A 16,058-nucleotide genomic window follows, 5' to 3' on the forward strand; every position below is an offset into this window, starting at 1 on the left:
TTAATAATAATAAAATTCTAAGGTCATTCTTACGTTCTTTTCCCATGAGCAATGCCAGTATAGGAATTAGAAAATCTCAAGAACCCGCAGGTGTTAAATGTATAAAATATAATAAAACGGGTGGTAAAGGTGCACAGTGTTGCAAAGATATAAGAAGCCTGTCTGACCTTGTTGATTTTAACAATTACATCTTAGCTGTTATTTACATCATGCTGTTGACTTCATGTTTTGAACTAAGTGTTTGGTTTATATCTAACTTTAGCTTTCTTGATTATATTTCGTAAACTTTCATGAAAGCATTTAGTTCTGCAGCTGGTCAAACTGTTTAACCACAATTTGCATTGAGCAACCTCAGACCTCAGCAACCATATATATATATATATATATATATATATATATATATATATATATATATATATAACATTAAAAAGCAGCCAAAAAAAACATGCATAGATAAATCTGACTAAAAGACAAAGGATGTTAATTATGGTTACTATATAATACATTTGAGGGTTTTATACTTCCATGCAACTATTATATTTAAATACAAACAAAATCATAAAGGTGGGGGAAAAAAAGAAAGAAAAACACAACAAAAGGGCATTAAATGTGGGGATTTTATAAGCCAGAAACCAAAAATCCTAGAAAGCATATTTTTTGACAACTGTTAAGTTCAGGAAATTGCACATCAGATATATCTCTTACCCGACATCTCTCTTTCCAGTAAAATCCACTTACAAATAGTTTATAATTTTCTCCACCCCCTTGTTTTAACTGGAGAAAATATAAATAATTTGTGAGAATGCCACTGCTTGTCTTATAACATTTTATTTATTTCAGCTCGGGAGCATTTTTATAGATATAATTCGGAAGATACGCCGTTTGTAATATTACGTTGTAGGCCCGTGGCATGACTATACTGTTACTAGAAGAAACTTTCCTGTAGACAGTTTGGGGATTTAGTCGTCTCTTTTGTCGTCTGGAAATGCTTGCTTTTCATCATAGGAAATACGTAAGCCGATTATGCCACAGGATGTGATTTTTCTCAAGAATGGTTTGGACAACAACCGCTACATGTAATTTCTGCTGGTAATTTCTTTGCGCACCAAAACTGGAAGGCAAGTACGTCTAGATTTGTGTCACATGAGCGATCAGTAACTGTTTTGATCAACATGGAGTGAAAAGCAATCTGCTCCTTTACTCCGTGTGTGTCAGATGCAGTGATGGTGGAAGGCAGTGATCTGACGGAGAATGAGAGGAGACGGGTTATTGAGCATCTGCAGACGGGGACTGAGATGATGGTGTATCAGCAGAGGGTTGAGAGACTCACTGTCCAGGTCATTAGAGAGAGCACGCAGATGGCCTTGATCCGCTCTGACGACAAGATAGTCCGAATGTGTAAGTTGCACTAATTCTGGCCTTCGAAATTTATTTAAGAAATACCAGACACATATTGTATTATGTGTTATATGTTTTACTATATATATATATATATATATATATATATATATATATATATGTGTGTGTACATATATTCGCAGTGGACATTTTTGAGTTCAAGGAGGTTCGCCAGTGGGAGACATTCAGGGACTTCCAACAATTTAATGAAAGCAGGGGGAGTAGATTTCGGAGAATCTTTTACCAATCTGAAAAAGAGCTTCAGCAGGACAGCAGAAAGTGTTTGACTATCTTCTATGGATCTGAGTTTATTTTAAAATCGCTGAGCCTTAAAGGTATGTAACACATTGGAAGTTCACGATAAGGCAACAAAACATTTATTTATATGCAACTGTGATTGCTATACCAGTAATTAAAAGATTTGGGGGTCATCGGGGTCACTTTTTAAAAAAATACATTTTAAGCAAGGATTCGGGAAATTGATAGTAAATACAAGAAAAAAGTTTTTTTATTTAAAATAAATGCCGTTCTTTTGAACTTTAATGCTGCAGCCCATAGCTTTTTTTTTTTTTTAAAAATATTTTAAGTCCATAAGTGTCACGGTCGTGGTTTCGCAGGAAATAAATAAACTTAAACAGATTTAATCCAATAACGGGCAAAATAATATATACAGGCAGACAGGACAGGACATAAACCACATGTAGGTAACCTCAACGTTCGGCCCAACGGACTACAAACACACAGGACTTAAATACACAAGGTAATTGACTAAATTAACAAGACACGGCTGAAGACAATAACACAATTAACATGGAGGGAAGGTAGGGCACAGAGAGCACATGGCACGAGACAAAAACAATAAACAAAGAGTCCAGAGACGTGACAATAAGCAGCCATTGCCCGATTAATTTGAGTGGTACGTTTTCGCGGGAAATTCGAGCATGGCACTGCGTCATTACGTCATGTCTGTAAATTTAAAGAAGCTGTCCCGGTAAAGACCTCATGGATGAGGATCCTGTAAGAAGGATTTTACACTACTCTCACAGCAACTAGAATAATTAAACGTCAAATAATCGTTTTGATAGCGGATTGTAATACAGAAAGGATTATATGAAACACATGTGAATTATATTCCATTTATATATATATTAAAAAAAACAGTTTGAAGGGAGCATAGTTTCCTTTTTTAGGGTAAAACAATTTCTTAATATTATATTCGAACGATGTGACAATTAGAAATTAGACTGTACAGAAATTTTAATCTTCATGCTAATACACACTGTACTCACAGTCAAACAAAGCTGATGTTGTAAACAATAATGATTTGAGAATAAAGTACAAAAATAATAATTTGCAGGGTTTGATGTGACATGGGATATAATTCCGCAAGGAACTGCAATACTACGTTTTCAAACAAAGATGGCGACAAAGGCTAAATTTACGGACTGACGCTTTAATCTTAAAAAAATGGTTTACACACACACACACACACACACACACACACACACACACACACACACACACACACACACACACACACACACACACACACACACAAGTTGAAATTAGTTACAATATTAATATAAATTACAATATTATACAATATTAATACAATATTAATATAAAGTACAGTATTACTGTGTCTACTATTTTGACTGTGTCTACAACTGCAGCCTTTGTGAGCATGAGACTTCTTTCATAAGCATTTAAAACTTTGAAACAGTAGTATTTACTAATAATAGTTCTGGTCTTTTTCTCAATGCGGAAGTAAGCCAATGGGCGAGGCTTCCGGTTCGTTAGGTAAATAACGAGGGGAATAACGTACAATTAACGATTAAACTGTTTGCGCGACAAACAAGTGTGTTCATAATTAAGATAATACATTCAAATATCACGATAAGACACATCAAATTTCAATATGAAACAGCAAAACGAACTGTTTTGCAGCTAAAAGTAGACCGGATCTATACCCATAATATTTATAAATGGCGGTGGCCATTTTTACATAAGGAAAAAGGTGTTGTTTAGCTGGTGAAACAACTTGTCCATACGAATGAAGCTGTTTTTTGGTTGACTGATATAGCTAGCTAAAAATGGATAGCAGTACTGGAGTATCATCACCAACAGTGTTTGAAATTAATACTCGTCAAATGCGGGTAAAAATTAACACTGTCAAATCACTAGCTGCTGACCCTGCCTCTCTTTTCAGAGGATTTTAATTTCACAAAGTATGTTTTCATTTTGTAAATTTCATGTTTAAAATATACCTTTAAGCTGAATGTTTTTAATGACTTCATTAAAAAACAAAAAAACAACAACAAAACGCTTATATAAAAATAACAAAACAAAACTCTTTATAAAGAAAAAAAAAATTCCCATTCAAGGAAAAATTCTATTTAAACCTATTGGAAAAGATACATTTTTATGATTGCTGTAAACTGACCACCACAAAAATATGAAGAACATCAAAAAATTTCCACATTTTGTTTTGGGTAGTAAAATTTATGAATGGCCGGTAATCAGTTGGTTAGTAGCCAAATTGGCTGGTGAGTGAAAAAGTTAATTTTAATCTCTGATCACCAACATCTAAAACATAACATGTGCTGGTAAACAGCAATAGCACACTTACCGGAATGGCCCCAATGGAGCTCGCTGAGGTTACATGTCTCACTGTGGTGGACAGTCATGACCATCTCGCCACTAATTTCGTCAGTTAGTTTGATAGTATTCGATTCATTCATTTTTGTCAGTTCGACAGTGTACTTATTCTGTGGTAGCATTTGTTGTTCTGTAGCTGATTCAGTGGAGGATGCAGAAAGATGGCTGACAGGACTGGAGTTACTCAGACAGGAGACACCGGCAACTCACACACCAGAGATTGTAGAAAGGTACACACGCGCACACACACACACACACACACACACACACACACACACACACACACACACACACACATGTTAGTATTTGTGAAACCCTAAACCTACCACTTACAGGAAAATAGCATGCATTTTTAGATTCTCAAAAAAACAAACAAAAAACCCCCGCTATTTAGTAAGCCTTCTGAATTATGTCCTCATAAACCACCTTCAAATTGCAATACCTCTGTCATACCCATGTCATTAACAACATTAACCAATTTTTTACCACATTTGTCAACCCACACACACACACACACACACACACACACACATATAGACAGTGTACCGTAAATAATAACACAAATCATGTGTTCGTTTTTATTCAGTGTTTTTCCCTTTACTGTAGTTGGCTGAGGAAGCAGATGTACTCTGTTGATCAAACAAAGAAAAACAGGTTCTCTTCTTTTTCTTTTACCTTCTTCTCAATCAGTCTCATGTTACTTTCTGTCTCATCTCATTACTGCTCCTTTTCTGTCTCTCACAGCATCACCCTGAAAGAGCTGAAGTCTCTGTTGCCACAAATGAACTTTAAAGTACCAGGTGGACGTTTTCTGGAGGACAAATTTGTGGTACAATCCTGAAACAATGAATTATGCATTTACATTCATGCATTTTACAGAAGCGAGTTGGGATTTGCATTTTACACTGCATATTTTTTTTTAATACAAGTGCATTTTCAGGAGGTGGGAGCAAATGATTATTCCCTGGACTTTCAGCAGTTTTCTAAATTCTACAATCTATTAATATTTGAAAACCAGAAGATGGTGAGTGTGCCATTTATATATTTATTTTAGTGTTTTATGGTATTTACCTTTTGAGTATCAGTTCCTTTATACTGTACATAAATTATGATGATAGCACTTTACGATAAGGTGTCATTTGTTAACATTAGTTAATATATTATCTAACATGAACAAACAATAAACTGTTACACTATTTATTAATCTTTGTTAATGTTGTTACGTAATGAAAACACAGCTGTTCATTGTTTATTCATGTTAGATTACAGTACATTATCTAATGTTAACAAACGCAATGCGATTTTAATAGTGCATTACTAAATGCTTAAAATAACATAAAAAATATGATTATTTTATTATTGTTGTTGTTAGTTGCTAGAAGAGTTTGAAAAGGGGCCTGCGGCTTTTAAAATAAGGTAAACATAATCTTTTTATATGATTCAATTCGATTTCAAAGGAGCCATATCATGAGAATTTTACTAATGCTATTTATTTTTTTTTAAATAAGTGTAGTATGAAAACTATTTGTTTTTTTATGCATTTCTCTGCAGTAATACTGATAGTCCTGAATCTTCTGTAGTTTCCCTCTATGATTTTCATAACTTTCTGTTATATCGACAAAAGGTAAGACGAATGTCTTCCTTGCATATTATCTTATCTCATCTTTTATCATCTGTCCATTTTTTCTCCACAATTTATAAACGTGCTTGAATGAAGAATCGTGTGTTCACCAATGCGGCGTGTATTTGCTTTATGCCATTCTAACATTTCTAATTAGCGTGAATGTTGAAAATAAATAGTTAATTCGAAAATTAACTGTACATTTGCTTTCTGTCTGTAGGATACCTGCGCCAGAAATGTTAACCAGGTTCAGGAGCTGATGACCATTTTCATCGAAGACACCATAAGGAAGACAATAAATCCAACACTTACTGTTGGAGAGGTACAAGTTAGAGAGATCTGTTTAGTTTGATGTTAACATGTGAAATAAATCTAGTAAACAGAGAGTCAGTGCAAATGTTTTTCTTTGTCTTTCTAGTTCCTCAGTTTTCTCTTCTCCAAAGAGAACTCAATCTGGGATGAGAAGTTCTCAGAGATTTGCCCACTGGACATGAACAATCCTCTTTCTCACTACTGGATCAACTCTTCTCACAACACGTCAGTGCTGCAGTTCTTCGTGCTCATGACACACACACACAGCAGCTCCTCCTCTTCACGATCAACTTCCTGTGTTACTTTTTTTCCCCACAGATATTTGACTGGAGATCAACTGTGCAGTGATTCATCGATAGAAGCTTACGTGCGCTGCCTGAGGCTGGGGTGCCGCTGTATTGAGTGTCAGTGACTTTTACATTGCATGGTTATGATTCATATTATTTGACATGTTATTATGTATTCTTTTTTGTGTAATACAGTGGACTGCTGGAATGGTCCAGAAGAACCTGTCATATACCACGGACGGACCATGACCTCCAAGATAAAGTTTAAGGATGTGGTGAAGGCCATCAATGATCATGCTTTTATAACATCTGAGTTAGTCATCACCAACACACACACACACACACACACACACACACACATACACATGCACACATTAATTTATCATTGTGCAACAGAAATTTGGCATTCAGCAATTTTACTTAAATTTCTATTGGAAGGTATCCTGTGGTGCTGTCCTTAGAGCAACACTGTGATATCAAACAACAGAAAATGATGGCACAGATCTTACAAGATATTTTCCAAGACAAGCTTCTGACCGAGCCGCTGGAACCAGAAGCAGAAGATCTACCCTCACCAAACCAGCTGAAGGGCAAGATCATCATTAAGGTGGGAAAAATATCAAATTTGTCAGCTCAGATGGCTAAACCAAATTTAGTATTAAAAGCTGCAGAGATTCTCCAGTTGCAGTCCGACTTAATGACTTTTTAATAAATATCAGTTTGTCACAAAGTTAAATGTTTCCTATTGATTCTCTTCAACAGCACCAGAAAATAACAGAGAGCGATCAAACAGTTAAGGTATCCACAAAACACACTTTCCACAAGTAGAGTCTAAAATTAAAGCCGATGCTTTATCTCACTCGCGTAATCAACCACCCTAATACTGACTCTGGAATTTTTAGACTACATGTGTTCAGTATATATGAAAATTCAATTGGATATACTGGTCACACTATTTTTTATGTAAACACTGAAGCACATTGCATTTGTATGTGGGTTTGAACGAAAAATGAAGATGGAATATTTCACCCAAAAATGAAAATTTAGTGAAATATATACTCATCCCGAGGCCATCAAAGATGTAGTTGAGTTTGTTTTTAAAACAGATTTAGAGAAATAGCATTAAATCACTTGCTTACCAATAGAGGATCGGTGAATGGGTGCCGTCAGAATGAGAGTCCAAACAGCTGATAAAAACTTTACAATAATCCACAAGTAAACAACTACAGTCCATCAGTTAACTACCTGTTGAGCAAAAGGCTGTGCATCTTAAAGCATTTCATCTTCCATGAAATGTTGTCTTTTCACTTTAAAATTCACTGACTGACTGTTTAGGATTGTTTTCTGTTGTAAACAGTGCTTTATCTGTGAATATGTCTCTCCTGATTCAGATGAGATGAATTTCTCATTTGAGAAAGCAAGCAATATTATGAATAAAGGCACATACAAGTTTGCGTTCACATTTCAAAGTATCTTATGTTATTTTATATTTGCTCTGAACAGCTAGAAGAAGAAAGAGGAAACACAGCTGTGAAGAGAAAATTAGACAGCTTCAAGAAAATCGGAAACTCTTGCAGGGAGAAGGTGCACGTTTTACACATCCGTCTTGTTATGCTTTATTTTTATTTTGCATATGTAATAATTTTTCTCCAACAGCAAATTTAAAATCAGTTCGCTAACAATGTGTCAAATTAAAAGGATCTGACATTTTGAAGCATTGAAGTTTTAGGTCTATTTATCATTTTTTGTATTTCAAAGCAGATAAGAAAAGCTAGAGAAAACCGTGTAGTGGAGAAGGAAGGAGAGCTTTGCATCTGGGATCCAATAGATAAGGTGCTCTAAATGTGAACTGCTTTTTTCCTGTTACTTATTAACTTATTCATAGAGGAGAATTTCTAATATATATATTTTAATGTAGAGGTTTTACAGGCATGACTGTGTGATCTCAGATAATAAGCTGTACTATTCTGAAGAGAAGTGGAAGGAAGACAGTCCTGAGGTAAGTGACTGATTGTCCAGTCGCTTCAAGTCCTGTGAAGATGAGCCACTTCGAGACGTTTGTTACGCACTTTCACATTTGCTCATGAACTCATTTTTCTGAAACATTCAGAGCGACTCAGAGCTGCACCTGTCAGAGCCCTGGTTTCATGGATTTCTGGCTGAAGGCAGAATAACTGCAGAAAAACTCTTGCGCGATTTCTGTCAAGGCAAGAATGGAAAAGATGGAACCTTCCTGGTGCGAGAGAGTGAAAAGTTAATCAGAAACTACAATATCTCCTTGTGGTACATATTCTGTCCAGCTTTCACTATTTGCTTTTAAAAATTGGTAATTTTCTCACACAAACATGTATTTGTGGTTAATAACCACACACAGTTTTCCTAATAATATTGTGGTTTTAAAAATTGGTTTTGGTCAGCAGATGAATTATTTTACATTGCATTGGACAAATGTTTAGCTTACATCTCATATTCACAAAGACAAATGGTTCAAATAGAAAATGCTGATATATTAATATTCATTGTGTTTCGATAGGACGAACGGGAGAATTCAGCACTACAGAATCTTCTGTTCCTCACAGAATGGCCAGTGGTCTTTCTACTTGACATGCAAGCAGCTCTTTCCGAGTATGTGTGCTTTGATAGAGTATTACACACAAAACCTGATCAAGTATGATGGATTAAATCTGCGCCTCAGCGGTTTCCTGCCTCGACTCAATTTTGTGCCTCTCCGCCATCTGGGGTAAGAAGAAAAGATGATTTTTAAATGAAAACACTGACATACAAAACTGAAACTGAAACCTGTGTTGTCATATTTAGGTGGTTTTACAGTAACCTGAGCCAAGCTGAAGCAGAAGACTATCTCCTGAGGATCCCTCGAGATGGAGCCTTCCTAATCAGACAAACAGAAAAGCCTGACACCTTTACCCTTTCCGTCAGGTTCCTCAGTTCTGCCCAATACACTTTTTAAATTCATGTCCTCAAAGATGCGTCCTTTTCTCTCAGTATGTGTTTATGATTGTTTATTTGGTACTCAGATTTGACGGGGATGTCGAACATTATCTGATTTACCAATACAACAGCAAGTATGTGTTGACAGACGCCTACGAGTTTGGCAGCCTTGAAGACCTGGTTAGCTGTTTTCGTCGTGAGCTTTTCTACGGCAAGACAAAGCTACGCTACCCCGTAACGCCACAGTTAGCGGCGCGCTTCTGTTTGGTGAGAGAAGAAAGAAAAGATAAGACAAACACATTAGCCACAGAGCCTAAAAGAGCTACAACTATTGCGAGCATCTGCAAACTGCAGTTTTGTATCATTTTGTCTTGGCAGGTGGATCTCTCAAAGTATGATTATGAGCAGTACAGTGAAGTAAGTATGATGTGGTAAATATTTTGTATTCGTAAAAAGCTTTGTTCATCTTCAGAACACGAGATTTTATGTTTTATGATTTTTGTACAAAGGAAAATGTACATATATGTACATAGAAACTGACTGAGCTCAATGATTCTTTCAGGTTTCTAAAGACAATCCTTTAGGCGACCAGTGTAAAGGTGTGGTGGACATCTCAAAGTGTACTGTTGGTAAGTTTGTTTTGACAATTGCGTCAGTATATTTTTTTATACATATACACTAGGACTGTGTGATCAGAGAAGATGTGACATCCATATAAAATCTCACCATTGCTTATAAAAATTATTTATCGCTTTACAAAATGTAATACTCTCTTCCTTGATGATTTGAACGGGCTCTCCTCAGCTTGCAAAGCCAAACATGCCAGGCCCCTCGTGGTGACCCTTTTAAACAGGGAGAGTTTTAATCCAACCGAGTTCACTTGTGAGAACGTGGAGCAGGTGGATGAATGGTACCAGGCGCTTCTGAACATCATCCAAAACGAGCAGAGTTTGGAGAAAGCGGTTCGTTTCTTTCTCACATTCAAAACCCTTTATTGTGCTTGATTATTAATAGCATATGCATTTGAAGTTTGATGACCGATGTATATCTATGCACTGACGGTATCTCTCTTACTACTCGAATAGAGAATAGCAGAAATGGAATCCAAAACCAAAATAGCTGTTCAGATGTCAGATATGGTGATATACTGCCAATCTATCAAGAAAAAGACTTTTGGTATGTAATTCACAGAATATTACACAAGTGAAACAAAAAATGTGGGACTAACTAAAACGAAAAGCAGCTGTACTTTATCGTACACATCAACATTAAGCAAATCAATTTCAATTTCAAGGTTCAATAAATTCCACAAACGTTTTGAAGTAAGTGAAACGGACGTTCAGTTTTTATTATTGTTCCATTCTGCACTGTTATGACCTCTCAGAAAATTACAACTACAAAGAGGTGCGTTCCGTTCCGGATAACATGGTTCCGAAAGAGGGGAATGAAACCGCGGTGGAGAAATCAGACAGCATTTTGGAGTATAACCGCAAAGCGGTGACCCGTGTGTATCCCTGCAGCGGGCGAGTTGATTCCTCCAACTTTGATCCTTGTCCTTCGTGGAAACTAGGCTGCCAAATGGTGGCTCTTAACTTCCAAACTGCTGGTAAGTGAAAAGAAAATGTTTAGGCTGCATTTTTCTAATTATATATCATTAAAGGTAGGTTATTTGATGTATTTTAAAATATATTTTTTTCCGGAGATGGCAAGGTTAAATTGGGGCACCTTTATCGAAGTTTAAAAGAACATTAATGATGATTAATATGTTTAACATTTTAATGATTTTTTGATTAATAGAAAGTTAATAAAACAGCATTTATTTAAAACAAATCTATTTTAACACTAATGATGTCTTTACTGTTTCTTTTGATGCGTGTGTACTTACTGAATAATTATATAATGAATAATAATGACACTGTTTAAAAGTGTTATAGCATCACTGACCTCAACATTAGTGTAAGTTGATGCATCGCTGTGGTAGTAAAAGCTCAGTGCAGTAGGGGGCGATAGAGGGCTGTGTTAAAATATTCTGAACCTACTGAGGGAATAAGTTTGCAAATCAGGCCAGAACATCCAAATACATTCGATTTACACTTTTAAAGAAAAAGAGAGTACATTTTCAAATAAAATTGTTTTTGAGTCAGCTATTCCTTTAATAACCAGATAACTATCCAATCAGAAGAGCTTGTTAAATATAAATTCCCAAGATGGCTACCATTAAATCCTTGTGCCATTGACCCACGTGCTATTATTGTTCACTATTTACATAAAACAGCCATAAACATCTTGACTTTGACTAACTTTCTCATTAAAACTATTGCTCCACCATGGCTGTGCTTGACCTTCGAAGAAGAGTTTACGCTAAAGCCACACTGTAGCGTCTCTACTGCATGACTGTTCTCTTCTCCAGTAAATGTGTGTAATAAATATTAACTTCAGCGACGTCTCTCTTCAGATAAATTCATGCAGCTGAACGGCGCTCTCTTCAGTTTGAATGGAGGCATGGGTTATGTGCTTAAACCAGAGTGGATACGAGATCCAGCCAAGAAGAAACCTGCTAAGCAAAGCATCATAATTCGAGTAAATAGCTCATATTTGCTTTAAACTGCCGTTACTGTTGATTCGGATGCTTTATTGAGTTACACAATGAAGGCCCGCATTGTTAAAGTAATGGAAAAATGTCATCATTTGCTAACTTTCAAGACCCGTGTGACTTTCTTTTGTGGACTAAAACTTAAGAAACTGTCATTTTGCTGCCCGAAAGTTGATTTACTGTGGATTTTATTTTGTTCCATGGAATCCATAAAATTTTTTAAGGGTTGTACAGGTTTTAAGTGACATAAAAGTAGGCAAACGGATCATTTTGACTGAACAAATTGCGAGGTACAATTTTCTTGGGTTTCCTGCAGGTGATGGCAGCCAGGCATCTGCCCAATCCAGACCACATCGTCAGTCCTTTCGTGCAGGTTGAGCTGTGGCCGTACACGGGAGGTCAAGCAGACGACTACAGTTTCAAGACTACCCTCTTTAGTAAGGATACAGGAAGAGAGTTAGAGAGAGATCATTTAGGTTATAGCAGTGCTAAATGTTGGTTTTCTTCACAGAGGACAATGGACTGAATCCGGTGTGGCTGGGCCCAATGAATCCACCCAAATGCTTTAAAATAGACGAGCCAGACCTGGCCTTCCTGCGCTTTGTGGTTTTTGAGGAGGACACATTCTCTGATGCTAAGTTTCTTGCACAAGCCACTTTTCCGGTTAGAGGTGTTCGCTCAGGTAAATCCATCCAACAGATTTGAGTCTAAAAATATATGAAGAGCCATACGGGCGCCTATGTTTAGGTTCAGCAATTTTACACTAATGGCAATGAACAGGTCCTTTTCTATGCGATCAAAGTGAAATAACTATACATAAACATACAAGCCTGATAAAAATGATCATTTTAGAAGAAAATGTCAGACTTTTTAGGGATTTTACAGTTCATAGTAAATCTGTACAATCAAATTGCAAACATGCAAAAATAATCTTGGGCACAAACTAAGAATTCATCCCTCATTTTAGTAAATTGTGGCCCCACTACTAATTCTTTCCTGTGTTATAATTAGTGCTGTCAAATGATTCAGCACTCTCAATATATATATATATATATATATATATATATATATATATATATATATATATATATATATATATATATATATTGCCTTATATATACCTTATACATATATATATTACCTTACATATATATATATCTATATCTATATATATAAACACATGCATGTTTTTGTATATATATATATATATATATATATATATATATATATATATATATATATATATAATATTAAAAATAAGAATATGAATGTATGTGTACTGAATGTATGTGTATTTATAGATACAAAATAACTATACACAGTACACACATACATAATGTAAACAAAAACTTTTAATCATTTGATAGCACTAATTATTATAAACGATGGGCACACTGGACATTGTTTCCTTGTTTTATTTAGTTAATGACAGTATAATTTCATTACTAAAGCCATATACTAAAATGAGGAAACAAATTTAGTCTTGGGACAAAATTCTTAATTAATGGTCACAATTTAACTAAAGTTTGATAGCAAAGTGGTTATGATTTAATCAAAATGAAAAAACAAATTCTTAATTTGTGGCCACGCTATATATATTTTTGCATGCATGTGACACGCAGGGCTCTGCAAGTACTTTTCATATTTTAATAACTGCCAGTAATGGCTACAAGACATTAAGTTAAAAGGTTTAGCGAGTGTCTTATTGTTTGAAGTTTAAATCTGACATTATTTAATTCATTATTAGCTTTTCCTCAAAGCACCAATTTCCTGCAGTTCTCTCAAATTAATTGTAATACCTTTCTTTCATAATACTGCTCCAAATGAAAAAAAAAACGGGCTTCTGTATTAAAATCCACAAGTTTTGCATTTCTATTCTGGTTATTTTTTCTTTTTCTTAGGGTATCGATCTGTCCAGCTGAAGAACAGGTGCAGTGAAAACCTGGAGCTTTCGTCTCTTCTGGTGCACGTACAGCAGCTGGAGGTGAGCACAGACACCAAAGTCTTTACACGATCCTTCATCAGTGCATTACAGTTAGTGAGAGTTTTCTAAAAATCGATGATTTCGTTTTTTACTACGCCAAAAACACAATCATATGACTTCTGAAGACTTTAAAAGCCACGTAGAAACCGCTTGAACTACTTTTACCATCAGTTATGCAACACCCAGAATATATGTACTGCATTACTGCAGTGTGACCAGGCAGACGGAGTAAATGTGGGCAATCATGTGCTCACGTATTTAGGATTACGATTATAGAAATCCATGGATTAACTGTATTTGCATTTTGTACTTGAGACTTTTTTTAAGATTAATATACGTTAACCTTGAGATGGCTGATATGAAAGCACTAACACTGCCAAAAACAAATAAATGCCCGATTTAAAATATTATTTCCTCATTCCAGTTAATAATGAAAAACGTTTGTTGACAGGTGTAAAGCAAACAGCCTTAACCACAAGGAAGTTGCAGACGTGTCAATGTGGATATGGTGAAAAGGAGGACACTGTTTAGTCTTGGTCTGTTTTTGGTTTTTTTTTGCAAGCTACATTCCAGATTCTGGATCATAAATTATCAGGAACGCAGAGCAGTTACTGTGATACTGAGATCTAAATAAACTGTATATATATTGCATAAAAATGTGTGGATGCGTTCACATGCTATTCCTTTTCCCTCTAATGGTTTCATAACATATCAAGTTCCATTTCTGAAGCAAATGACTGTTAATAAAGAAGCTCTGAAAGCTTTCTATTTGAAACAAATTCACAGACAGTTTATTTCGATTGAAACTGGTTCACATATTAGGCTTATTTTCCTGTTGAAATTTGTGTTCTCATTACAACAGCCACAGAGCAGCAGCAGCAGCAGCAACCCAGCTGTAGATAGAAGCAGAAAAACACAGAAGAAATAAGAAATAAGGGCAGCAGTTCTACCTGCAAAAACTCCGGGAGTTATGGGAAATGTAGTTCATTCTGTATGTACACAACTGTGCCACAGGGGCCGTTCGGACCCCGCCCACATCAGATTAAGACTCTGTCTCAATTTAGCAATCGCAAAAAGCACTTAAAAAAATAAAATAAAAAAAGCTGAAAGTAATGAGACATTATAATATGTTGAAAAGGAGACATTGGAAACACAAATAGCACAGTGAGTTCCACAGGATATTACAAATTAATCAGGAAACAGTTGACTGAAGTACAAACTGGATTTCAGCTTCAATAGATTAGCCATTGTCTTTAAGATATGGCGCTTTTTTTTGTATAATTTGGTAACAAAATGAAGGCCGAGGGAAACCCAGCCCCCTGAATCCTTCCCGCCAGAGAAAAATGGTCCGCTTTTCGGACTAAAGACCATTACGATGTATCAGCTTGAGTTTCACCAGTGTACAGAATGGCACAGTTTCTAGTCCACCTTAATAACACATTCCCAATGTAATCCATCGGTTCACACCAACTCTGTCCATCTTTCACTTTTAGAAACGCGTATTGATCCGTATGGAAAGTGGTTGAAGGGGCTAGTGATTTTACCCTTTAAGTTAAATCTATATGATTAAATGGCTAACATGCGAAAAGAAAAAGCGAAAATGGATTAAACTTATCATACAGTCAAAAAAACAAAGAACACAACGACAGTGCACTCGGTCTGGGGATGGGAAAGGAAACGAAAACAGGCGACCGTATGCACACATCTAAAAAAGAAGAAGAAGAAGAAAAAAAAAGGCAACGAAGTACGAAGTAGAATCTCCCAAAACCTTGAGAGAAATAAACAGGAAATTATATACACTAATATGTACATTATACAGTATGCAACTATGCAAGATGGCAGAACACGAGTTGGTGCCATTATGGCACCCAGTACTGTATGCCCCCCTCCGGACGGCATCTATATCTGTGTGAAATCAAACGCACACACAAAAGCTGGAACTACCGAAAACTGCTATGTTCAAGACCTCTCTCTGGATATAGTTCAACGTGGGAGTAGCGACAGACACGCCTTTGTAAACATAAGAAAAACTCGATTTAAGTTAAGACGGCGAATTGATTCTTTTATTTCCGACCGTCTTTTCTTTTTTTTTTTTCCTCCTCTCTACAAGATCTGTCTCGTTTCTCTACTAGTCGAGATATTGACTGTAACTAATTACAGTGGTCATAAACTATACGTTCGGAGAGACGTTGATCACAAAAGCGAGAAAACTAAATATAAAAAGGTTAAACTGCATAATAAGCCGTAATGAACGTA

The 16,058-nt window shown here is 35.9% G+C and overlaps 1 protein-coding gene across 9 annotated transcripts; it reads left to right on the top strand.

The window, feature by feature from the left end:
- The first annotated feature begins 1,018 nt into the window (after window positions 1–1,018).
- si:ch211-260p9.3 (1-phosphatidylinositol 4,5-bisphosphate phosphodiesterase gamma-2) lies at window positions 1,019–15,832 on the top strand. Of its 9 annotated transcripts, none has more exons than XM_043264382.1 (32): window positions 1,019–1,122; window positions 1,216–1,398; window positions 1,542–1,733; window positions 4,193–4,286; window positions 4,663–4,710; window positions 4,801–4,885; window positions 4,997–5,080; window positions 5,429–5,472; window positions 5,608–5,680; window positions 5,898–5,999; window positions 6,096–6,214; window positions 6,308–6,393; window positions 6,472–6,589; window positions 6,715–6,883; window positions 7,039–7,074; window positions 7,780–7,860; window positions 8,035–8,109; window positions 8,195–8,275; window positions 8,387–8,529; window positions 8,810–9,016; window positions 9,094–9,213; window positions 9,312–9,492; window positions 9,604–9,642; window positions 9,788–9,854; window positions 10,030–10,187; window positions 10,311–10,401; window positions 10,610–10,831; window positions 11,681–11,805; window positions 12,135–12,255; window positions 12,330–12,500; window positions 13,720–13,802; window positions 14,254–15,832. In XM_043264382.1, the coding sequence occupies exons 2-32, from the start codon at window positions 1,224–1,226 to the stop codon at window positions 14,257–14,259; spliced, it is 3,396 nt and encodes a 1,131-aa protein (XP_043120317.1). In that variant the 5' UTR covers window positions 1,019–1,122; window positions 1,216–1,223; the 3' UTR covers window positions 14,260–15,832. The 9 variants fall into 9 exon arrangements, with proteins under 9 accessions (XP_043120317.1, XP_043120315.1, XP_043120316.1 ...); XM_043264380.1 differs by having other exon boundaries at window positions 1,020–1,122; window positions 8,387–8,559; XM_043264381.1 differs by having other exon boundaries at window positions 1,020–1,122; window positions 8,038–8,109; window positions 8,387–8,559.
- Window positions 15,833–16,058: the final 226 nt, after the last annotated feature.

Source organism: Puntigrus tetrazona, chromosome 18 (genome assembly GCF_018831695.1).
Source record: "Puntigrus tetrazona isolate hp1 chromosome 18, ASM1883169v1, whole genome shotgun sequence".
In the NCBI taxonomy this organism is placed as follows: domain Eukaryota; kingdom Metazoa; phylum Chordata; class Actinopteri; order Cypriniformes; family Cyprinidae; genus Puntigrus; species Puntigrus tetrazona.

Excerpts from the sequence above, each read along its gene's own strand:
- si:ch211-260p9.3 (XM_043264380.1), top strand. The coding sequence starts at position 1,224 with ATGGTGGAAGGCAGTGATCTGACGGAGAATGAGAGGAGACGGGTTATT. Across the intron at positions 6,000-6,095 it reads CAACACTTACTGTTGGAGAG|TTCCTCAGTTTTCTCTTCTC; the intron begins GTACAAGTTAGA and ends TTGTCTTTCTAG. Across the intron at positions 6,590-6,714 it reads CATGCTTTTATAACATCTGA|GTATCCTGTGGTGCTGTCCT; the intron begins GTTAGTCATCAC and ends TTCTATTGGAAG.